Here is a 25,031-nt window from a genome sequence, read left to right as displayed (position 1 = left end):
ATCTATTTAAGATATATACAGGTGCTAATTCGAAAACAAAATTAGCATTTTATTTATCTCGTCGTGGTAGGCAGCGACATGTTATTATGTGAATAACTGTATATCATTAGTAAATCTTGATTATACCAGGTATTATGACAACTGACATGTTATTGAGCAAATCGATTGTATTTCGCATTATTATGCTTCCCCCCCCCCCCCCCCTATTGATTTTGAATCAGTAGGACACAGGTCAAGGTCAAATTGACAAGGAACAGTAGAACCTGTTTTGCCAAATAACTATAGAATGCTTTGGTTTAAAATCACATTTGATATAGAGGTCACTTATGACTTGTAAATAACCCATAATTATTGATTTGAGGCCAGCACATCAAATAGTGCACAGTGACCAAATCATTTCTGTTCCTTGTGCAGTTACTGAATGCATCGGGGGGAGGGGGGAGCATTCCGTGTTCTACGAGCTCTTGTAACATTTAGCCCGCTAAACTTCTACAACGGACTGGTCAATTATTCCATTTGGACAATACCATTTTTTATTCAAAGGGGTGTTCACTGAAAAACTGAATTGCGAACTGTGCAGATCATGATCACGTGCAGGCTGATCTTGGTCTGCACTGGTCGCAAAGGCCGCTAATATGCTAAAGGTTAACAAGGTAGGTCTTTTCAAAAGTAGTGCTAATGCACTTTTGTCTTCAATATAATCATTGAACATCGTACATTCAAACACAAACAACACTCGTCTTCTAATACTTTGCTATTTTTTTTTTATATTTTGATTGTATGCAAGTATTGATAGAATATCTTAATCATGTAAACTATTATTACATGTATGATATTTTAATTATGCTAACTTCTGCTAGTATATCTCGACTAATACATCTTGATTGTGTAAAGATATTATTACATGTAGGATATCTTAATTATGCAAAAGATTACTAGTACATTTCGATTATGCAACTTTTTCTAGAATATCTCGATTATGCACGTGTTGCTAATACATCTTGATTGTGTAAAAATATTATTACATGTAGGATATCTTAATTATGCAAAAGATTACTAGTACATTTCGATTATGAAAATATTAATAGAAACTCTCGATAATGTGATTTTACTAGTACACCTTGATTATGTAAAGTATTATTACATGTAGGATACCTTATTATGAAATATTAGTACATTTAATTGCAAGTTTTGATAATATGGTAATGCCGTGTGGCGCTGTAAAAGGTCCTACTTGGATTCAGGTGTTATATTTTTGTCTATTGGTTAGGAGTCATTAAACATGTGTGTAATAGAGTTCGCTTAAGCCGTACATAGGCGTGGAGTGTTGCATTTATTACTCTATGAAACTCATCGAATGACCCGCTATTATTCTTCTTGTTGCATTCTTTGCTTCCAAAGGATCTTTTTACAGATTTTATTGATATTACGTGAAGCATATTTTGATTATGCAAGTGTTACTAGTATCTTCCGCATGCACATTCTTATAAGTATGAATTATCCATGTCAGTATACATGTATTTATGTTGTGCTGCAAATACAGTTTGACCAAGAATACAGAAGCAAATTCAAAATAAATCTACGTCACAAACAAACCTGACCTCTAGGTAGTTGTCAGAAATGACATATCGGATAGAAATGAAATTTAAGGCCAAGTTATTGATTGTAAGGCATGTAGATAGCACAATGAACCTGCTTGACGAACAACTATGGATAATTCTTAGGTCACTGACACAAACAGCAATGAATAATGAAATGGATCAGATGTCTGAAGGCTGTCCATGAGGCGTTTGACCTAGTTACCTTTTGTATCTATATGCTCCAAATGTTCAAGTAGAAAGAAAACGTAAGTTAACGTAAGGTGGTTGACCTAATTAAAAAAAAAAGTTTTCCTGAATCAGAAAATATTTATGCAGAATATAATGATGTACAATAGGGTGATTGACCTAAATGCTAGATTTAAACATTGTTTTCATGCAAAACAGATTTTACATGAAAGAAATGTTTCTAGAAATCATCTCACTGCTTTACTTGCCGTTGCCAAGTAGTACACCAGCTTCTCGAAAGACGAAAGCTGAAATTCTTGGAATTTATCGACGTACTTCCTGCTTCTTGAATAATTAACATCCTGCATGTGGCTTAGTTTCTAGTTTATTTTATACGAATTTTGATCGTTATCGGTGATCCAGACATAAGGTAAATGGAAAGGATGGCTGCATTGAACATATATCTAGCTCATAGTTCATGTTTTAACATACTAACACCTGTTATCAAATGACCTACTGACTGATCAATTTAGGGCAAAATAATTACATACATCAAATTTATGATATATAACCACGCATCATAAAACAATATTATACGGAGTATATATTTTTACTAAATCATTTCAGCGCGTCTCGAAGTGTATGACCTTGCGAACATTCACAGTATGATGCAGTAGAACTAGTCCAGGCATGAATAATATTTTGACTTTATTTTGGCTGGTTCATACATGAGTAAGTAGAACACAAGATTTCCAAGCAATTCGAATGCCAGGAGAGGTGAACGTCTGACTGAAGGTCATTCGTCTTCCGACTCTGTTACCTGAGAGGTATGTGTCAGCTACTTGCGAAAAAAATGCTAATTAATATATATAGTGAGGATTCCAAAATATCCTAGCTAAGATAAACGTGAAATCCCTGAAAACTGCGACAAAGGTTTATGTCTGATCTTGCATAACGAAACGACAAAACTGTTTGTTTCTGTCACCTTTTCAGAAATAAAAACATTTTATTCAATGACTGACAATGTTTAAACTGTACAATGAAATTGAAAAATATTAGTCCATAAAAATTTGCATCTTCCATATATATTGAATATGTTTCCAAAGAATTAAATGAATCTATTTCTAAACAGTGACAGGCTATCCATGTTTTCATACCTAATCTTGCTTCCGGCTCTACTGTGCTCAGTTTTGGATTTTGCTTCCATCAAGCCAAATGTCAAAGTACAGGAAACTTCTTCACCTTTTTCATTGATGAACCTGCGTCCTACTCAATTTATAATTACAGAGGGCGTAATGAATGTTGTAGACATTTACCACAAAAGAAAAGAAAAGAAATTATTACATGGCTATTCTAAGGACAGAACTGGCCACCATGGGATATGTTATGCGTATATTATTTCCGATGGTTTTTACGCCCTCTCTTTTATTGTAACATGAACATGGTATATTAAGTACCAGACAATTCATCTTAGAACCACTCCCCTACTAATTCATTTTTTTTCTTCTGTTTATTATCATTTTAATTTCTGGATGCCCGTAGGCGCTGCAGTGAAACACGTTTTGACTGCGTAGGCTACCAGACCGAGTTGTTTTGGTGGCTGACTTGAATTCATGTACAGTTTGAACCCACCTTATGCTTTAAAGGTCCTCGATTTTGACTGAGTAAAACCATGAGCTTAAAATAACTCGCCACTGGTTAAATTAAGGGAGCGGTGGTCTAGTGGATAAGGTGCCGGCCGCTTAATCCAGGGGTCGTGGGTTCGAGCCCCACTGGGGTCACGGCCATGGCTTCTCATATGACACCAGTACTGGGTTTTCCAGGAAGCTGACTCGAGAGTGGTTCCAGTAAGCTTGAATCTTTCATCACAATCGAGCTAAAACAAATTACTATAAACTAAATTAGGTGAAGCCATCCAAATGTATGTTATAGACATTCGAAACAGTTCAGAAATATATACTTTTAACCTATAGCCTGCTGGCGGCAAGTGATTCTGCCTTTGCGACCAGTGCACTGTTCGCTATTTAGTCAGTAAATTTTCAGTGAACACCCTTCAAATTATACATGGTACTGCCAGAACTGAATGATGTACCAGTCCATTTTAGAAATTTAGCAGGGTAAGGGTTAAGCAACTTACTACGTATGCAGACGATAACAAACACTGTGCTGTGAATTTCGTAATAATAAGAACCTGTATTTATTGCAACATTCTCGGAAAGCACGCTATTCCCGGAACGTCTATTATGAAATTACTGTTATCGTAAGAGTGCCGCTGGAATTTAACCTTGAGAAAACTCGGCAATATTGATAAAAAGTTACACATGTTGCACGAGAAAATGCGTAAGAAACTGCACTAAAGTTTGTCAGAAATAAAAGTAAAATAACAACAATAAAAGTTGGAACATTTCTGAAAGATGAAGTGAATATCAAACATCCATTTACAAGTTAACGAATCTCATTTTACTAGATAACCCAGTCACAAACGATTATCTCTGAAAGATCAATACGACAAAACATGGAAATAAAAAAAAACTGCACTGAATAACCCTTAACATCAAGACGGTACATAATCATAATAATCAGTCAGAAACAATTTGTAACTGGAGAAAACCAATGTACTTAATTTATCGGGTAAACTCCTAGCTGGATACGATAGCACTTTCTGTATAAATTATGACTTCTTCAACATACAAATGGAACAAGTGGAATTATATTGGCAACATCGCTTAATGTATTATCGCAGTCATATATATATCCAATTAGACTCGAGAATGACATTGAATGAGAAAAGAAAGCAACTGCCACCAGTAAGTAAGTTAATATAGTACTATTTTCATCCTGCTTTGGAGCAACGGGACCATGCACAAACTGAAATGGGCAAATGATCAGAAGTTAATGAGCTGAGTTACATAATCTTGATCACAATTTAACAGTACAAAAGACGGATTCTAAAAGTGCCAATCCGAAACTAAAAAGGGCCAAGTTTTAGAATAAAAATCATTGAACTGAATTGAAAAAAGGTCGATGTATAAACTAAAAAGTGTTGACTTGCACTGTAAGCTGTGAACAAATTTCCGAGGCTAGAAAGTCCTTGAAGAGCAGATCTGATATGAAAATTTTTAAGATATCAACTGTGAAGGGTCAAGTTCTGAACTACAAAATTTTCGCCCTGAATTAAGGTACCAAAATCGAACATGAAAAGTCTGTTTGAACTTAATTAAAACGATCGTGATCTGAACTAGCAAAATAAGTCTCTTTGAAAACAACAACATTACCGAGACAAACAAACAAACAAACACACAAACAAACAAACAATACCGCCATCGGTCATGTAAAGAAACTCTTCAAAACAATCGATCCTTACATCTGTTAATTTAATCTTAAGAAACTCCTGCCAGACTATGCAGCAGCTGTACGCAGCCACCTACAATGTTTCACGATATTGCTATCGGATAAAACATCGCGCAGGATTGGCATCGACGCCATTTTTTTCAGGCGTGATGAGACAAATATCGGATATATACGATGTTTGTGTGAGTGTGTATGTTGTGTGTGAACTCATTTGCTTCTTAGTAATCTTGAATCACATGATTCTATGACTTACAACCCGGATTTCGTCCTGGAAGAATGGGTGAAAAGTAGTGCAGAAGTTGGTCGAAATGGAAACAGTTTGAAATAAACACAAACAGAGTCTGCAATAGGCTGAAAGCAGCGGCAACAATTTAGATTGCACCTGTTGAACCCAAAGACAGATTATTGATGGAACATTATGCGCTCGTAGATAAAATCCAAAAGAAAGCAACACTATGTGTAGAGATCAAATTTGCTGTTTTATTATTATTATTGTCTAGCACTTATAATCAAACTGCAACAATAAGGTATAAAAAGCCTTGGGATTGAATAAACATGTATATAATTATATAGTTAAAATTCGTAGAAGAAAACAATATAGCGAGTAAACAAGTGTGTGTTCAGAATTGCAGTAGAAACACTATTATAGATCCCTTTATGCGTACATTTAAAAACGAGCAAATGCTAAGCTAAACAAACAAAAAATGAAGAAAAAATGATACGTCCATCATAGAATACACCGGTGGAGTAACAATACGTTAACATAATAAAACTACACTAGTAAAACAAAATCATGCGTTCAGAAACATTAGTATTCGTATTGTAATGAATATAAATGAGCCGTGCCATGGGAAAACCAACATAGTGGGTGTGCGACCAGCATGGATCCAGACCAGCCTGCGCATCCGCGCAGTCTGGTCAGGATCCATGCTGTTCGCTAACAGTTTCTCCAATTCCAATAGGCTTTAAAAGCGAACAGCATGGAGCCTGACCAGACTGCGCGGATGCGCAGGCTAGTCTGGATCCATGCTGGTCGCACACCCACTATGTTGGTTTTCCCATGGCACGGCTCAAATGTATTCCTAAAACGAGTTGAAATACAAAAAATACTGCGAATTCAAATAAATAGTTTATACACATTAATCCGGCCTGTCTCGACGGATCTTGTTATTATGATAGGAGCTTTGCTTAAAAACAACGAAACAGACCGAAGCCTTCGAATCCCATGAACGATTTTTTACCTGGCCTTCTGTGCGAACAATTGCAAATGTAGTGTTAAGCTGAGAACCAGCTATTGCAATATATAAACCCAAAGGGGCTATCTAAATTAAAGTTGTTTCCTTTTTGGGTAACTAGCGATGGGATATTCATAAATCTTTCAGTTGCAAACATAAGCATAATAAACGGTTTACAAAAAGCTCTACAAAAAGCATATTAAAATTACTATAATTGCAAATGTCCAAGATAATAGTGTCATTTTGACAAAGTGCGCTCTAAATACAAGACTACTTGTTTCGATGTTAATGTTATAAGTGTCCCGGATTACGGACGTTTCATGGATATTACATTTTGATTAAGTTTATTTATTAGACGTCTGAGCAAATTCAATAAACAAATATTTTCGATGTCTATTTGTTTACCACTTCATCACGAACGGTAATTATCAACATCTTCAAGTGAAAATCAGGAAGTGTTTTGTCACATAACCGGTGAAAAGCAGACGACAAAACAATAAACTATTTTGCTTCAGAAAAATAGAATTGTCAATGCCAAGGTTAATAATATCACATAGTTAAAAGATTGCAGTAAATTGTGAAAATAGCTAAGAATTGTGTATGTCCGAAGCCTTCTTATGGACAATTATGCTATTTAAAAAGTGTTTGGCCTGACCGCGTGTATCAAAAATATGAAGTAGTACGACTTGTAGGACATTAGATAATTGAAGTACTTTTAGGAAATACTTTAGAAAGCCAACTTTCTGTATTAACCATATCAGCTGCACGTGTTGAATAATGGCAACACGTGTTCTATAATAACTCAAGGAAATCTGCTGCAATTAAATGTAGCATTATTATTTCCAAATGGATGTCACTGATGGCTGTAGCGTATAGCCCTCTACAGACGGTAGGTGTTTGTTGTACAACACTAATTATCTCGAAGATGTACAATTTTGAAATTGTACATTTTTCACATACAGACAGTATTCCATTCTCATAAAAATCACAGAGATTTACCTAGTAAACATAGTGCATCAGGTACTGAAAAAAATGTAACTATTAATAATAAAAATAATATTCACCTTTTTTATGTTCCATAACTTTGATTACGTATGACACAAATGAGTCACGTCATGAGAAAACCAACATAGTGGCTTTGTGACCAGCATGGATGCAGACCAGCATGTGCATCCGTGCAGTCTAGTCATGATCAATGATGTTTGCTTTCAAACTCTATTACAATTAGAGAAACCGTTAGGGAACAGCATGGACCAGACTCGGAAACGCACTATGTTGGTTTTCTCATGGCGCGGCTCAAATCATTTAACTTTTCAGTGTCATCCTTTTTCTATTATGCATTAGAAGCCATTTTATATTAAGATTTGTTTTTATTTTTTGGGCAATTGTTTCTGAAATTTCATTCACTTGCCCTTTATCAACTAATTATTTACTAATTTGTTGCTTGTCAACGTGGGTGGTACGTAAGGCAAAACTTACGAAATAGAACATGTCCTAATCTGTAAGTCAAGACTTAAGATTTACGAAATCAAGGAATAGCATCGTACACACGGTAATTTTTGGCTGTACATCTTGAATTTAATTGGTGTTGTACAACAAAAACTTACCGTCTGTAGAGGGCTTATCATTAGCGACATTTTTCTCAGCCTTGTAATTGTAAGCGACTTTGTGTCCTAGATATGTATGTGGACATAAGCGCCTATAAATTCTCCTGGTGCCATGTCTGAATTGTTATGTAAAGCATTTCAGGAATATAGGTATTTACATAACGTGTTTTTGTCAGGTCCTTACTTTCTTAGTCTCATTGTTTCTATTTTCACCAGAATAAAGACAAGGTATATAAACAACGAAAGCACGTAATAGTGATAAAATAATTGGAGAGGCAAACAATTAAGTACGTTGTTTTCATATAGGCCTACGTTATTGAACGCATATCAACCTTTACCCTGCTAATTTTTTTTAATGATCTGGTCCATCATTCAATTTGGGCATCACCACTTATTATTAAAAAGGCGTGTTCACTGAAATTTTACTGACAGAATAGCGAACAGTGCAGACCATGATCAGTCTGCAAAGACAGAATAGCTCTAATAAGGTTAAAAGTCATCTTGCGACAATCTTCAGTGCGTATGGTTGCGCTGTGTCGTATTTGTACGTGCTTAAAAGATTCTATAGCAGAGAAAACAGACTTAATGGAACACTGACCGATTTCCAAGGATTCATTAACCAAGAAAGAGAAACAGATGCAGAGTAGCTCTGTCTTTCATAATAATTATGTTGACAGTGTTTTACAAGGTGTTTGGGAGAAAACATGATTTAATGTGATGACGTAAATGTCTTTTGACAGCGTGGTGTTTTTCAATTAAACTATTCTTTTATTGCATCAGAAATCCTAAAAACACTGAATGCTTTTGCGGACAATCAAATTACCTGTTTGCAAGACCAGGGTAAAATCTTTAAATAAAGCCTAAAAAATGAAAGCTCTATTTTCCTTCAAAATAATATTTAATGCAGAGTATTGAAAGAAGTAGTCAGTCATGCTGAATAGGTAGAGGAAAGACTTATGTGCAAGGCAATGTGCATTGCTTTGACTCGTACTTTTCCCAAACATTTTTTTCTACCATGCCAAAAAAAAGAGGTTTTTTTTTTTGAAAATTGACTCATTAGGAGATATTGTTTAACTCAAAATATCTGATTACTACATGCTTGCTTGCCTGGCTCGTACTATCTATTGACAAATATCCGCGTTTGTTCAGTTTGACTCTTTTTATAACAAGCGGGAAACACCTTATAAAAGAATTATCAAATTTATTAAGTAAACTACGTTCATTTCATTAGGTAGAAAATGCAATAATGATTGTCAGCATAAAATATAAATGTGTTCCTTTAATTGCGGTTATTTCAGTAAAGATGACAATTTAGTTCTAATGACGTCATATTTTGTCAGACAAAGTATGATTTGCCTTGACAAGGTGTTGTTATTTTAGAGACGAATGACCGATTGACGTAAAATTTGAAGTAGACGTCAGTTAAATGTTACAAAATATATTTATGGAGTAAAGGTGACTTTCTAAGACTTCAGAAATTTGAAACTGGCACCTTCAATAGAACAAAATAAGATAACACGGGTTCTCAAAACCTAAAGAGGTTGGGGTGGCAGGGGGCGGGGTGGGGGGCGGGCGCTGAAATCGTAGTAAAGATGGCACAGCAACCTTTACATACTATAAATGTACAATTTATCTTAGTATTGACAAAAACTTTGTTATTAGCATTTTGCACCAAAAGCTGCTTTCAATTTTATTTGCATTTACTGTTTTGTTCCAGTCTCAGTTATTTAAGAAGTGTATTCACAGAAACCATCCCAGTATTTTTTGTAAGATCTGTAAATAAAACTTACACGAAAATATATCTAGTCTATAAAATGTAAAACAGGAAATGTCCAGCATTCGTGATTGAAATTGCGTTGGACCATGTCCTGTTACCAATACTGATATGCTGCACAAATAAAATTAGCAAATAACTTTGTACAATAATTTAATTTTTTCATTAATATACATTCATTCTTATTGATAATTATGCTGAATACCACATACTTCATAATTATAATTATGCCACTAGGACAGAGGAAATCTGGCGACATCAAATAAGCCGCACCATGAGAAAACCAACATAGTGCATTTGCGACCAGCATGGATCCAGACCAGCCTGCGCATCCGCGCAGTCTGGTTAGGATCCATGCTTTTCACTTTCGAAGTCTATTGCAATTAGAGAAACCGTTAGCGAACAGCATGGACCCTGACCAGACTGCACGGATGCGCAGGCTGGTCTTGATCCATGCTTGTCGCAATTGCACTATGTTGGTTTTCTCATGGTGCGGCTCATTAATATATTTATTTATTATGTCCCTTTTAAATCGTATAGTTTCATTTCATTCCCCACGTAATGTTAGAAGTGGGGGAGGGGTCAATTTTGTTTACGACATAAGTAGAGGATATTTGTTTGTTTCCGGCAGGGTAAGACTGAAATATCTTTTGCGAGTGAACACCAGATGCAATATTTTCACGACACGACTGAAAATGTAAGATATGGTGTTCACGAGTGAAAGATATTTTGATCTTACATGTAAAACAAACAACTTTGCCCATTTTATAATTTCTTTCCAGTGAAAAAAAATATACTAGTATTAGATATTTTTCATGGTGAAAACACCAGATAAAGTTCACCCTAATATTTCGATACTTCACTGAAAAAAATGTTGTAATCATGATTATTTATTAATCTTTAATCTGCTGGCGGCAAGTGATTCTGCTTTTGCGACCAGTGCAGACCAAGATCAGCCTGCATATCCTGGTCACTGTTCGCTATTCAGTCAGTTAATTTTCAGTGAACACCCCTTCAAATAATAAATGGTACTGCCCAATTTGAATGATGGATCAGTCCATTTTAGAAATTTAGTAGGGTGAAGGTTAAAAATATTTAGGTAAAAAAATCTTCGTTCAATTCAATATTGTATACTCTTTATCAGCGGCATTTCTTATACATCTGCAGGAAATATGTACAAATTTATACTTGCATTTCTTATACATCTGCAGGAAATATGTACAAATTTATACGGCATTCATAAATTAGGGTATCCATAAATTAGAAGTACCGAGACATTCTTTAAACATTTTGGTTTATTTTGGGCTAACCTTTTGTAATAAGGAAATAATTTTACATCCATTCATCATACATTATCTAATAAGGAAATTGGAAGCAGAGGAAAACTGGTCTTAAGTTTTAGTATGTAGTCGCATTTATTATACAGATTTGCGAAACTAATTCAGTGTTAAGCAGGCTTAATATAACACACGGACAATTTATGGTATCATTATACAATGAAAACACAAAAGCGCTTTTAACTACCGTATCTTTTTAATAACAAGAATTATAATAATATCTAGGAGAGCGCAGATCTACGGATCTCGGAGTCGTGAGTTCGATTCCCGGGCGGGGCTTATGTTCGCCGTGACGATTTGATGCAAGACATTGTGTCTGAACTAATTCGTCCTCTACTTTTGATTCATGTGGGGAAGCTGGCAGTTACTTGCTGAGAACAGGTTTGTACTGGTACAGAATCCAGGAATACTGGTTAGGTTAACTGTCCGCCGTTACGTAACTGAAATACTGTTTGAAAACGGCGTTAAACACAAAACAAACAAACAAACAACATTAATTAGTCACATTGCATTCGCATCTTGCAAGTTTTCTGGAACAATTTACAAAAAAAAAAAAATTGCAGAAAAGGGAATAATTCTGTTTATTAAATGCATAAAAGATGCAGTATTCACGAACATATATTACCACATACATACACAATGCCGGGATTTTTGGCATGTCGTTCTAAATTTAACTATCCAATCAACGGTGATCGGGAAGTTAAAAAAGAAAAGAACAATCAATCGCTAAAATAATTTCATGAAAAATTTCCGCCTTCCTATAGGTCGTAACATTATTGTGAAAAACTACACAAATGATAAATTAACTTAATAACTAACTTAGCTAATGCTAGATTGCATATTATCATAACTACATTATAACAAAATAAACTTTATATTAACCTATGTAGTATAGATTTTTACTATTTTACTACTCGGTAGTAGTTTCATTCATAAATTCCCCGAAAGTTGTTTAGTCATCGTCATGTGATTCTACAGCTATTTCGTTGATTTCCGTTACCCTGCGGACAGTCCCGGACAGTAACGGACAGTATAAAGGCCAATGGCAAGAAATCGTTAATCTCCGCATTGTAGCTATTTTTGCGCTCCGTTACCTCCCTGTTACTCATCGACAGTTTTACAAACGTGACTGTTTATTTTTAGATTTGAACCGTGGTTTTAAGCATTAGAGGTGCGATTAATATTATTAAAAGTAAAAAACGGACGTTTATTACAAAAATGACGTTAACGGATCTTACTAATTCAGCTGAAAACAATAAGCAAGAACCGTAAGTTAAAACGCATATTTTCTTTGTATATGTTGTTTCTCCACGTTGGCAAGTATCCGTAATCTGATAATAACGTATTTGTTTCGTTTAGAGTAAGTTGCAAAAGTACTTGTCTTGCAAAATATTCCGTACAATTTTGATTGCAAAATAGCTTTTATTTTCCAGAAAAGTGGTTTAAAATTATGAAATGTTTTCATTGCAGCTGTTTGGATATAATTTAAGTGCAATTAAGTTAGAATACCTGTATCTTAAATGCGTATTGCTTTTTACCGGCTGCTTACGCAATTTAGGTCTTTTTGCGTAAAATATTGCATTATTGGAGACCAAGTAACGCCCTGAATAAACTTGTTATTTAGGGTGGAGATCGCATAACACGGTCCAGTAAATAAAAGTTCAAACTTGTATGTAACCACAAAGAGAACAAAGAAATTTCCTTCCAGGCCCCAGTAGGAGCAAGGTTAGCCGGTTTGTCTACCGTTTGCAAAATAAAAAAAGAGAACGTTATAAGACCTGACTAGGTCACCGACATATTTTACGTCTTTGTTAGCTGGTTAACAAAAGACTATTAATACTTTCTCTTTCGGCTGTGGTTTGCAAACGTTTATATATTGCAAGTCGGCATAAAAATGCAAAATTACTTAACATATATCCAAGAAATTGCGTTTTTCCTTGAAATTAAATAAATAAGTTTAATGCTTATTTCAAGTGTATTAATGCGAATTGACGACAATGCATATCCGCCTTGAGCACTACAAGCATTGTTTTTTGTTGTGGGAGTACATTAATGATTTCATTCGAGGAATGAATGTTTTCGCCGAAAGTACAACAAGACTGTTACAACAAGGTAGAAAATAAAACAGGATGCGAGTATTTGCATTTCAGATTTCCGTAGAAACGAGGAATATTGATTTGCTGTATTGGCTAGAAATTAATTATTTATGTCATTACAGTCCAAGACAACATAATAAGCCTTTATAGTGCATGCGTATAAGCAGCATTGAATGTCTGGCAGGCATCCCAGACAGGACATCACTGTCATGATTTTTTTTTGCAGAATTGGGACTCATTTGCACCTGTATTTTCATATCTAGTGGTGTTTTAGTGCCGTTTTTATAGCCACATTTTCGATCAAAAGTATGTCTTAAAATTTATGCCGTTTTTGTTTTTACAAGAAATCTCCACATTTTTTAAATATTTTTCCACCAAAAATATTAGTACATATATGTAGGTAAACCTTACCATTTAAGACATAATGCCGTATACTTTTAAGCCATTGTCTTCCTGAGTGTAGCTTAAGGAAAATACTACAATTTGGTGCGATTTTTCCACTATTTTTGTCATTACGATGCGACTTTCCCCTTCTAAAGGCTCTACCCCTGGCCCCCAAAACTGAGGAAACACTTTTTAGTTCATTGCTTAAGACAGCACGGTCTAAGCAGGGTTCGCACTCACGATTTCAGACTGATCCTCCGATGTATGACAATGTGAGAACAGGTCTGCCAGTTAAGAATTAAAGGTCACAGTATAAGTATGTACACTGAGTCACATGCTATTGAGTAAAAAAGCAGTAAATTTATTTTGTATTGCTGTCATTGTATAAGACCAAAATAGTGAAATACATGCACTATGAAAAAGAACACACCTGACATTTTCCTTGTAAGGAAGTATCGGCTGAAATTATTTGCCAAAGTGCTTTCAAGGCCGATATCTTAAATAGTCGGTTAGTACGATAAACAAATACTTGAAATATTTTAATGAAAGAATGTGTGCGGGTCCACACAGGAATTTGTACTAAAACAACTTTAAACTTTTGCAAAAATAATCGAAACTGGAAGTAACTTGTATTATGTACAGTTTCGGATTCAGAACAGAACATGTGTTAATTTTTTCAGACCTTCGACTCTGTAGGATATGAATGTCAAAATGCATGACACTAATACCGTATACAGATGTTGTGAATACATTGAGGGTGAAGATATCCCTATTGTTATAGGAACTGCAATGCTGTTTGTTGTTTTTGTTTTTTCTTTATCACTTTAAAACAGGATCATAAAATAGCACGATATTCAGGGGTGTATCGATCGCGTCTTGCAATGTTTACCATGTTACTAATAAACACCGCGGTCACCAGATTCCACAAAGCGACAAAGTTCAGACAAACAAAAGAACTTTAAACTGATATTAGTGACTATTTAAATGAGGTACAAAAGATTATCTCCAAGCGAACTATAATTTACAATGATGCAGTGGATGGGCACATTATGTAAATCAAATGCTACGTGATTGAAGACGTGTTCTTACACATTTTTTCTGCACGATAAACATCCATACTTGATATATTTTAAAAATGCAAATGCTTTAAACAGTTTCGTGACTTATAAATTATCTAGTTTTACTATATTTGGGTATTTCAATCATAAATAGGCGGATTCGCCTCAAGCATTATATAGTATTGCTACCGTTCGCGATAACTGGTGCGCATATGAGAAATTCAGTAACATACTTAGTGATGACCTCATAACAGCGTACTTAAACATATCTATTGTTTGTTTTCGAAAAGATGCATGTGAGCTTTTTCTCAGCCTTTCGTGACCTTGATACAATATGAATCACAAGATGACACCACCTAGTGACTAACCTTGTGACAGCAACGGGGGATACTGTCAGTATCAGGCGTGAACTTAAACCATCCGCTACGAAAGGTCAAAATATCAGTGATTTGCAGGTTAAGGGTTGCAACTTGTTAAACATTGATTTCACTTGTTTGATTGCTTAAGGGGAAATCACCAATAATGACTCAGGTATTTATTAAGTCGGTCACATTGGGTGAATATTGGATTTTTTTTTGTATTGACCGATTAAAGGGAAGTAATCGAAAGAGTTGTATTGGATTTATTACACTGATTCATGACTACAAATACTTTGTTGACTCATATGTTATTAGTAACCAGCGTGTTCCGATTTCCCGCGGTAACTGAGTGCGCCAACTGACATTCCATTCACAGAAATATCTTTGCACTGTAGAAAAATAACTAAACTTCGGATAAATAGCGTTTTTATTTGATGATGATGGGGAAGTAAGTGTTGTAATTTGATTTATATTATTACGTTTGTTAATTGAAAAAAGCATCTGACATATTCATTAGTGCATTCTTAACTTTTAGTGTATTTTAATGCAGTTTTTGCGCAGTATTGTTCACTGGATTTGGTTCCCTGGAAAACAAGGTGGCAAATTATTGATAGCGTTTAAAAGATGTATATCATTTTGAATATCTTTGGATTTGATTTAGAGAAAGTACAGAGCTATGAAAATGTTAATGAAAAGTGCATACCTATGAAACATATCTAGAAATAACGTAAAACTGAGGTTATTTGGAACATCAGTGTTGCACTGCATACCCTCGCATGCAAAACAATATACTAGGAGATTTTCCCTGTTACTTAAAGTACGTTAATATTTAGCATAAAGCATGTTTTTAGTAAGAAGTGCCAACAATTAAGGAGTTGGAGAACAACGGACTACTTGACTATGCAATTGTGATAATAAAACAATATATGACGTGCCTGAAAAACAAATTAGTGGTTTAAGCGATATCAGCATAGATTAAAAAAGTACAGGCATCACATGTCTGAATTGCATTCATAACTATTGTAATAACGAAACAGTTATTTGAACATGCATGATCGCTGACCAGACTGCGACGTATATGGCAAGCATGGTTTGGATCCATGCTGGGCAAACGGCCACTATTGTCTCATGGCAGGATCAATGTATGCACGTGCAAACAGATTGCTTGGAGTATAAGCGATATCAAGGCTAACCCTTAAGCAAAGAAGGTCACACCCGTCTCTGTATTCATTCATTCATTCATTAGTAAGTACACATCTTTTGTACTTTCAGATCTGTAGTTGATATTGGGCAAGTACTGGTTGAGGTGCTGAAACAGGCCGTGTCTCAAGGGAGGATCACACTTGGAGGGTTCGAATGTGCGGAAGTACTGGAGACGTAAGTATCACCTGCTATAGTTTATTATTTATTTACAAAACATAATTAGAAATTTGATGCATCAAATTTTAGTTAATACTACTTTATTTTAGCTCGATTTTGATGAAGCTTTAAGCTTATTTGAACCGCTCTCGATTCTGCTTCCTGGAAAAAAACAACAGTACTGGCCTCTTAAGAGAAGGCGTGATCATGACCCCTGTAGGGCTCGAACCCACGACCGACCCTCGGGTTGAGCGGCCAACATTTTAACCACTAGACTACCACTCCCCTCGCCGAAAGCACGCTAACATGAATTTAAAGTAAGCGTAATAAATACTAACCGAAAGAAAAAAGGACACTGGCTATTATTAATACCAGATTATTTATGTTGACAATAAATGCAGCAGTATCCCATCCCTTAAAACTTAACAGAACTTTGCATTTAAGACGAAAAACAGAATTTTGTGGCGTTTTTGTCTGATGACCATATTTGGGCATATAGTACAAAATGTAGTACACTATCTGAAAGCGTCTCTATTGATCGATATTTTATCCCACGCAGCTCCTGAATGTCAAAGGAAGTTGCAGAAACCTCGGGGTAATATTTCGCAGTAATATTCCAACATCCATTTATTTGAGACATTTTTAAAATACATTAAACACTCCCATTTTGCATGTCTAGGAACTAGAATGCATTTTGAAAATAGATGTTTAAAAGGTAATTCTAAACGACAATGGCAAAAAAGACATGGCATAAATGTATCAGAATACATTTAATCTCCCGGAATATATTCTGCTGTAATAAAATACTTTTTGTACTTGATGGAAATATGGTATGCAAGAACTTCATTCAGACTTCCGCAGAAAATTGAGAGCGCCATGCATGTATAGCGCCATGCATGTATATAGAGGCACATTTTTTTTTATTGAAATGCATACATTTTAAAAACAAAATTATTTTCATTAGCTATATAATTATTTTCAATGAAATCCGTTGCTCAAACTTGCAGTAATATATTCAGGGTAACATGTTACGTCAAATTAATCACCAGATTGTTTCACATTAAGAAACTGTCCCATAAAATAAACTAATTATCAGGTTACTATCTGGAACAGTCCTGCATTCTATGCATATTTATTGAACTAATATGCATGTAATGAATAGAACAGAACAGGACGTTCCGCTTTGTAAAGCCTGAATGCAGAATAATAACCGTTTCTTTCTAATTTTTTTTTGTCAAAAATAGCTTAAATGTCGTGTTTTTTTTTCTTTTTTCATTTTACCAAGCGCTAAAAACAAAAGGTCAGTAAATGGATTCATGCACTGAATAATTGACGATATGTTTTTCGCTTTCATAAAATGTTTTATTTTTTTGTACACACAGCACTTTGTACTTTGTGTGCCCGTCCGTTTAGCTCAGTAGGGAGAACGCAGTACTACGGATCGCGGGGTCATGAGTCCGATTCCCGGGAGAAGTGTATGTTTTTCTCCGTGACGATTTGATAATAGACATTGTTTTTGTGTCTGAAATCATTCGTCCTCCACCTCTGATTAATATGCAGAATCCAGCAGTTATACTTGTAGAGAACAGGTTAGTACTGATACAGAATCCAGAAACAATGGCCAGGTCAACGGCCTGCAGTTACTATTGAAAAACATATTTTTTTTGTTTTTCATGTTTTGTTTTTTCAGATACAAATAAACACATTGTCCTTGCATTTAATATTTGTTTTGATTTTTTAACAGTTGTCCAGAACAAGTGATGCTGTGTATTCTGCCGAAGGTATCCGATTCAGACACTATGATTAACATTCAACATAAACTGATTGAGGCACACTGCTGGGAGAACGACGTCAATGTTGTAAAGGTATGTGGTATTATATTTCCATAACAGAATAAGTGAAAAAAGTACATTAACCTTTACCCTGCTAAATTTCTAAAAATGGACTGATCCATCATTCAGTTTGGGTCAGTACCACTTATGATTCAAAGGAGAGTTCACTGAAAATTTACTGACTGAATAGCGTACAGTGCAGACCAAGATCAGCCTGTCCATGTTGGTCTGCACTGGTCGCAAAGGCATACTCATTTGCCGCCAAAAGGCTAAAAGCTAAATGTACTTAGAATCACCCTGAATAACCAAACGGTATTCAGTGTATGACGAAGGGAAACGGACGGTCTGTTTGACCGATTTAATTGTAAAGACCATAGAGATTCGATACCACCTGTTTACCCCGCATGTCACGGTTCGAGCTCTGTGGGCCACATCCGATACCGGTAATAGTTTTATAAAGCATACAAAGATTAGTTGAAAGCAATTTAGTACTCAGCCTAAGTGTATACAGATCTCATCTCAGCTGGGGGTGAAATTCAGGCAGTTGGTCTTTTCAAGACATAAATGGGAAAAAGGAAAGTATATGTATTCCATATTTAGCAGAACGCTAATAGAGCCATCCTACTTGGAAATTGTAGTTGTTTTTACTTGGAGTTTTTGTATATTAAACTAAGTGTGGCTACTTAAAGCACGCGAAGCAATTGTAGCAGTTTCGCAAATGTTCATAAGAATTATTTAAAGTATTTTCATTTTAAAACCACAATGGGATGAGATGCACAAACCAGTTTTATACTAGACGTAAAAAGTGAAAAAGATGCCGAGCATGCATTATTACGAAGTTTTGTCCTTTTTTGTGAAATTTAATAGAAACGACCTTCCTTCGTAGAAGAACTATTTGCTAAAAGATGTTTAGAGACTAATTAGAAGAGAAACGTGTTTGTCATTTACGTCGTTAACAGAACAACAGAAACCCTAGGTTGGGAATACAAGAAAATTGCACGCTTCTGTGATATGTGAAGCCTTTGTAAATAAACAATAAATCTTTTTTTCATTTCTAGGTCGACAGCGCTGAAAAGTTGGTGTCACTTCTAACAACGCCGGATGAGAATTCAAACATAGACCGTACACGGGATTTTAGCAGCATCTTAATAGGCTTCCCAGTAGATGAAATGAGTTCGGACGATTACCAGATGACAAAGTATTCGTATTTATTCCAAGATAGCCAGATTGATGTCATTCCGTTACCTGATTGAGAAAACTGGACACAAAAATACATAACTGTTAATATAAAATGTAAGTTTTAATTTGCATACATAAAGACATATACATCATATACCGTTGTTGAGACATGTCAATTTTAAGTCCTTTTTCATATTTATGTATACATGCAATTTGGTGTATAACAAGTGGCGACTATCTAATACAGTACATAAATGAGCTTGCAGTGAAGAAGTTTTAATCGCCACCATAATTGTACACAGTGGTTAAAGAGGTTGTATCACGTGCGAAGCACACGTGCAAATCTACAAATAAGTATTGCAAGAAGACATTCTATGATGATGTGATTAACTAGTGATTTTATATAGGCCTAGTTATTTGCTCCAGCTGTGTCTTTTTGTCCTGAAGCTACAGGGACGTCAATATTGTCTGCAATTTAAATATTATGGCCACACTCATTTAATATTAGTTTTGCACCATCTAACATTCCATAGTTTATTAAAAATGATTAAAAGAGCCAGTAAGTAATTCGAATAAAAATATAATCTAAGCAATATATTTTCTTTTTTCAGTGGACAGCACACGTCCATGAATGATTGCGTCCAGAACTTTACGGAACACCTCGTCATTCTGAATATCTACACCATTTGATGTGACTCATCGCCTATAGAGTGTGTATCATAATGACATAGAGTTCGATGATAACGTCAATTTCAAGTCCTCCCTGGTCACAGACGATCTTATTAGTACTTAATATTTCCATCAATTAGCGGACTCTGTTTAAATGTGTCATCATTGACCTGCTAGGAAACTGTGTCAAATAGTTTTATTTCCATCAGTTAGTGGATTCAGGATTGATGTACAAGTTTTGAAGTCATCTGATTTGCTTATTTCTTCTGTTATTGATCAGGCATACAAATGCTGCGAAATGATATGCATCTCCATTAAGTCTGAACATTGGGTATTTAAATTGAAATTGAAGGCCAAAGATTTTTATACATGTATAAAAAATAAGAGGTTGGACAAAAAATGGTTTCAGTGAATTGAACAATTTAATTCTTCATATATGAACATCTTGAAACCTGTCCACATGATCAAATCGAATGTATTTATTTATGTTATCTCAGTGTATATACCATATTTATGTGCTGGCCACATAATATATTTATGCTTTGTTAAGTTATAATAGTTACACGTTATGCTATGTTATGTTTTGTTTTATTGATAATGTAGTGTGAAAAGGAAATATATGAGCCACGCCATGAGAAAACAACATAGTGGCTTTGCGACCAGCATGGATCTAGACCAGCCTGCGCATCCGCGCAGGCTGGTCTAGATCCATGCTGGTCGCAAAGCCACTATGTTGGTTTTCTCATGACACGGCTCATATATCTGTTGCTTCTTAATTTTGATCTTCTCAGCTGCTGATTTTTTTCCCACTCAACTGGAAGAGGGGATTTATTGTAATGCTCATGTTGATGTGTCTGTCTGTCTGCCTGTGTGCGGACATTCGTAGGATGTCTGCTTATGGTCAGTACAGTACCTTATTGTTTTAGAGGGTCACAATTACAATATACCAGAGACTGAAAATTGCCCACCCAGTTAGAGCTGACATGCCATCCTTGTGGTGGGTTGGTATATGTGTTTTTCAAACAGCTTTCATTTATTTTTTTTTTTTTGAAGTGTTAAATTATTTATTTATTTATTGTGTTAACAAAATCTTGCCTAGCCAAAGTAAAGATCTTGTCAGCGTCCGAATGTATGGACATGAAACGTGTCTCAAAACTGTACGGATATGAGGACCTTGTACTTATTTTGGTACAATACATCATTAAGCTACTTTTCATAGTTTGCTGAAAAAGTAAAATATGTTTATTTACACGTAGTTCAATTTTAAACCATGCGTCAGTGATAAGAAAATAATGCTTGAAATATGTATTTGAAAAAAAAACATGCATATAGGGTCTTAGAAATTTACTTCTTTCAAGATGTTTATTTTATATTGTACAAAGAATTAATTATTTAGGTAACTTGCTCAGACATGTCAGTCATCTCCACAAAAAGGTTCACCTGGCTATTTTTAATGCAAACTTCCATTTTTCTTTTCATTCTTGTACATAGATGCTTAGAATTTTTGTTTTGTTTAATGTTAATTAGATATGAATTGAGTGTCAGAAAACAAGTAAATATATATGCCAATATTCCCTGTAAACGTCATTTCTCTACTCAAAACTTCATTTTGCAAGATGGTTCTTTCTAACGTGACAACACTTGCATTGATAAAGATCTAATTTCTGTCGTTTTCTGCACGTGAATATCGTTCGTTTTTCTCGGTTATAATTTGAGTATTTTTTACTTTTACATTTTTTTGCTGGGCAAAATCTTAACATGTGACGATGTAATATGATTATGAAGGTGACCTTTGTAAATTTATTTTATAAATAAAAAAAAATCAGAAATTAGTGAAATATTAATGCGTAAATTATGTTATGTTATCAAATGACATATTTATTCACGTTTGCGTGACTTTGTAACTGTTGAGTTGCATAAATGTATAGATTGTTATGAATCCACAAAGCAATAAAATGAATGATGCTATATCTTTTCTTTGAATTTTGGTATTGTATTTCTCAACATTTTAGAATGTTGGAGCTGTGGTTTTCTTTGTATGTCATGCAGGTAGCCAAAATGACCAGACATATATGGACAATTTGACAAAGAAACAAATACTGTCTATTACCTGCCCCAAAACTTTGCCATTTGCACTGTGAGAGGGTTCAACTTGTATTGTAACACTACAAACATAAATATATGTTCAATGATGTACATGTACAGTAACAAATGTTTGATTCGACATCTGCTACTGTAACAGTAATAAATCGTTATGCAAGGCTTAGATAAAAGGACAAACTTGTATTAATAGTTTATTGTAACTTGTAAGTCCTAAAGATCAGTTTTAAAGCATTTTGGGGGGAGGGGGCGGGGGGCGGGGGATAAAGAGCGTTTATGCATTCGTCTTTTTGGATTCTGTGTTTGGACTACGTAGAGAGAATTTGAAATCCATTCTTTTGGGAGTTAAAAACATTCCTAAGAGTCCAATGTCCGTTTACATGAATGCATTAGGAACAAACTAGGCACACTGTTACCTTTTCTTACGTAGCACATCCGGTTATGTCCATATGTTTCACCTTAATAAAATAAAGCCTTGTCAGATACTACAATTTTTTTCCGAATCCGATTTCAAAATTTCTTTAACACCGTCCCAAATTCTTGACCTCATTTCCTTTGTGCAGCGCTGAGCAGACGTACTTTTAATCTTTTCGTACGTTTATACTACGTATTCTTACCTAGATTACATTTATATTTATCCGGTAGACAAACTTTGGAGATAATACAAGCGATGTACTTTAATAACCGTTGGTGTTTGCTTTTGGAGGTCGATTTTGGAACGTTTCCTAAATTCCACCAATACTTCAACCCGATTTTATGACAAATGTCTGGTACTTAGGTTAAAGAAATGTTATACTACATTTTCCGTACTTGTATTAGAAGCACTATGCTCTCTTATTTGTCACCTGTATGCACGCGTGCAGCCACATGTTTTTTCGAGTCAAAGTGCGAGTATTTTTAAAACAATGGTGCAAAGTACAAATTTCGAAATATTCGTGATGTGAATTTCAAAGTGTTCACACCTCTCATATGTTTCTGATGTGACAATTCCATACATGGGCTGATAAGGTATTCTGAAGCAAGGTGTGTGCACTTCACTACAGGGAACGAGTCATATTCATACGCTTTCCAGACATTGTTCAGAGTTTACAACATGCTGAACAGTTTCATGGAAAAAAAAAGATTAACACTAAATGTTCACACAGATCCTATTGCATGTTATATGAAAACAAAAGCAATGGTATAGACTTCGCAGTACCGGCGGCCAATATCCCTAGCTGGATGTCTTCAGTTAGAACATTAATTTTTTTCACGCCTGTTGCATCTGAATATCACAGTCGAAAAGAATTAATACTCTGATTGAATGTAGTATAGTGTATTGAAGTATGAATACACGGTCTTCGTAGTTTTCTGTATAGCGTGCTGCACTGTGTTGCTTCAGGCGACTTACACTAGTTTTATTTTCCACTAGATATTGTAAATGTTAAAGCTTGAACTTCTTAAATATCTAAGCAGCTTTGTTTTATCTGATTTCAATTACTGTCATTTTCCATTTTATGGTAAGTTTAAATCAAATAGTGCAGGAATTAATATGAGAATCTTTGTTATACATTGAGACAGTATATTCAGCACCAAGGCACGCGAAATGCAAGTAGTTAATGTTTGTGCCTTGTGCCTTGAACCAAGACATGTCTTGAAGTCCACCTGACCGCGCAGTCCTATTGTGCAGAGCATAACCGAATCTCTAATAACTTAGACGCCAGGCTATGAAAATTGGGACGCGAACGCTCGAAAATGTATTTCAGTGTCCCTACATATAACGTTCGTTCCAAGAAAAGTACATGAGCACTGGTGCAAGTGCAGCCGTCCGCCCATATACTGAAAACAAACGATATCGATGTATTACTTTCCGGCTGCGATGACATTTCGTGCTGCACAGGATTATCGTGCACTATATAGTTTTCAAGGTAAAAAGCCAAGTTTAATTAATTAGATCGGGAGAAATGGAAATTACAGATTTATAATGCTCTTAGTCTGCACACAAAGTGTAACGTGCTAATTGGATCTATTTTCACGTTTTCGTACCAATGACGGGTAAATGTTTTGAGGTTAATTGTGCCATTTGGAATATGTCTCTGTTCCGCATAGTCATATTTTCCGTACTTAAAAGCAGACATTTTTTTCAACTGCTGATAGCTCAAAAAGAGACAGCCGTAAAACTGCAATCAAAACGTCAATAGGTCTAAGCTATGCTCGAGAATGATTATTTTTGTACGTAAAACCTCCAGAACTCCCCCTAGTCTGTTGCAGAATTTATCAAAACTTTAGGGACTTTGAAACTGTCAATGAGTACTGTACTCGCCGCAATCAACAGGGAAAAATCAGACGGCCATGGAAATTGCGGCAATAAACTGCCCTGTCACGCCCTATATGGTCCCCTTAGGATAAAGCTCCATAGGGAGCCATATTCGGAGCACGTTTTCCTATATTGCTCCCCTTATCGTGGAGCTGTATACAAAGGCAAGTATGTAAAAATTCGAATATGACTCCCTATACATGGATTAAAATACTAACAGTAATGTAAGAGCACTACAAAAGAGTTTTACAAAACACGAGTATGTGGCCCTGTATGTTGCACTTATGATTTTAACCGCCGACCAACCACCCACCCATACACACACACACACACACACACACACACACACACACACACCCTTAGGGAAGCGGGGGAGTTGTAAAGATTTGCTCTTTTCCGTCCGTGCGTACGAATGAGCAAGAAAGCGCGAGCGTATGCAGGTAGGTACGTCCCGAAAATTGTTACCATTTGATCAAGAATCACCAAAATCTACAAAAATGATAACTGGCAAGTGACCTTTGGCACCAGTCCTGGGTTTTAATTATCTGGACCAGGTATTATAGTGTTTTGTGTTATGGCCCATGCTTTAGTCACAGGAATGACGCGTTTATCTTCTTTGGAAAAACTAC

At 35.4% G+C, this 25,031-nt stretch overlaps 1 protein-coding gene across 2 annotated transcripts; it reads left to right on the top strand.

The window, feature by feature from the left end:
• Positions 1 to 12,178: 12,178 nt before the first annotated feature.
• Positions 12,179 to 21,976, top strand: LOC123524650 (growth arrest and DNA damage-inducible protein GADD45 alpha-like). Of its 2 annotated transcripts, none has more exons than XM_045302991.2 (5): positions 12,179 to 12,338; positions 16,240 to 16,344; positions 18,071 to 18,191; positions 19,217 to 19,451; positions 19,949 to 21,976. In XM_045302991.2, exons 1-4 carry the CDS (start codon positions 12,289 to 12,291, stop codon positions 19,409 to 19,411), a joined length of 471 nt encoding a protein of 156 aa, XP_045158926.1. In that variant the 5' UTR covers positions 12,179 to 12,288; the 3' UTR covers positions 19,412 to 19,451; positions 19,949 to 21,976. The 2 variants fall into 2 exon arrangements, with proteins under 2 accessions (XP_045158926.1, XP_045158927.1); XM_045302992.2 differs by lacking the exon at positions 12,179 to 12,338 and adding an exon at positions 15,226 to 15,415.
• The last annotated feature ends 3,055 nt before the right edge of the window (positions 21,977 to 25,031 follow it).

Source organism: Mercenaria mercenaria, chromosome 3, assembly GCF_021730395.1.
Source record: "Mercenaria mercenaria strain notata chromosome 3, MADL_Memer_1, whole genome shotgun sequence".
Taxonomy (NCBI): domain Eukaryota; kingdom Metazoa; phylum Mollusca; class Bivalvia; order Venerida; family Veneridae; genus Mercenaria; species Mercenaria mercenaria.
Note: the sequence above shows the minus strand (reverse complement) of the source record. Positions and strands in the feature narration are given on the sequence as shown.

Excerpts from the sequence above, each read along its gene's own strand:
- LOC123524650 (XM_045302991.2), top strand. The coding sequence starts at position 12,289 with ATGACGTTAACGGATCTTACTAATTCAGCTGAAAACAATAAGCAAGAA. Across the intron at positions 12,339-16,239 it reads GAAAACAATAAGCAAGAACC|ATCTGTAGTTGATATTGGGC; the intron begins GTAAGTTAAAAC and ends TTGTACTTTCAG. Across the intron at positions 16,345-18,070 it reads TGTGCGGAAGTACTGGAGAC|TTGTCCAGAACAAGTGATGC; the intron begins GTAAGTATCACC and ends ATTTTTTAACAG.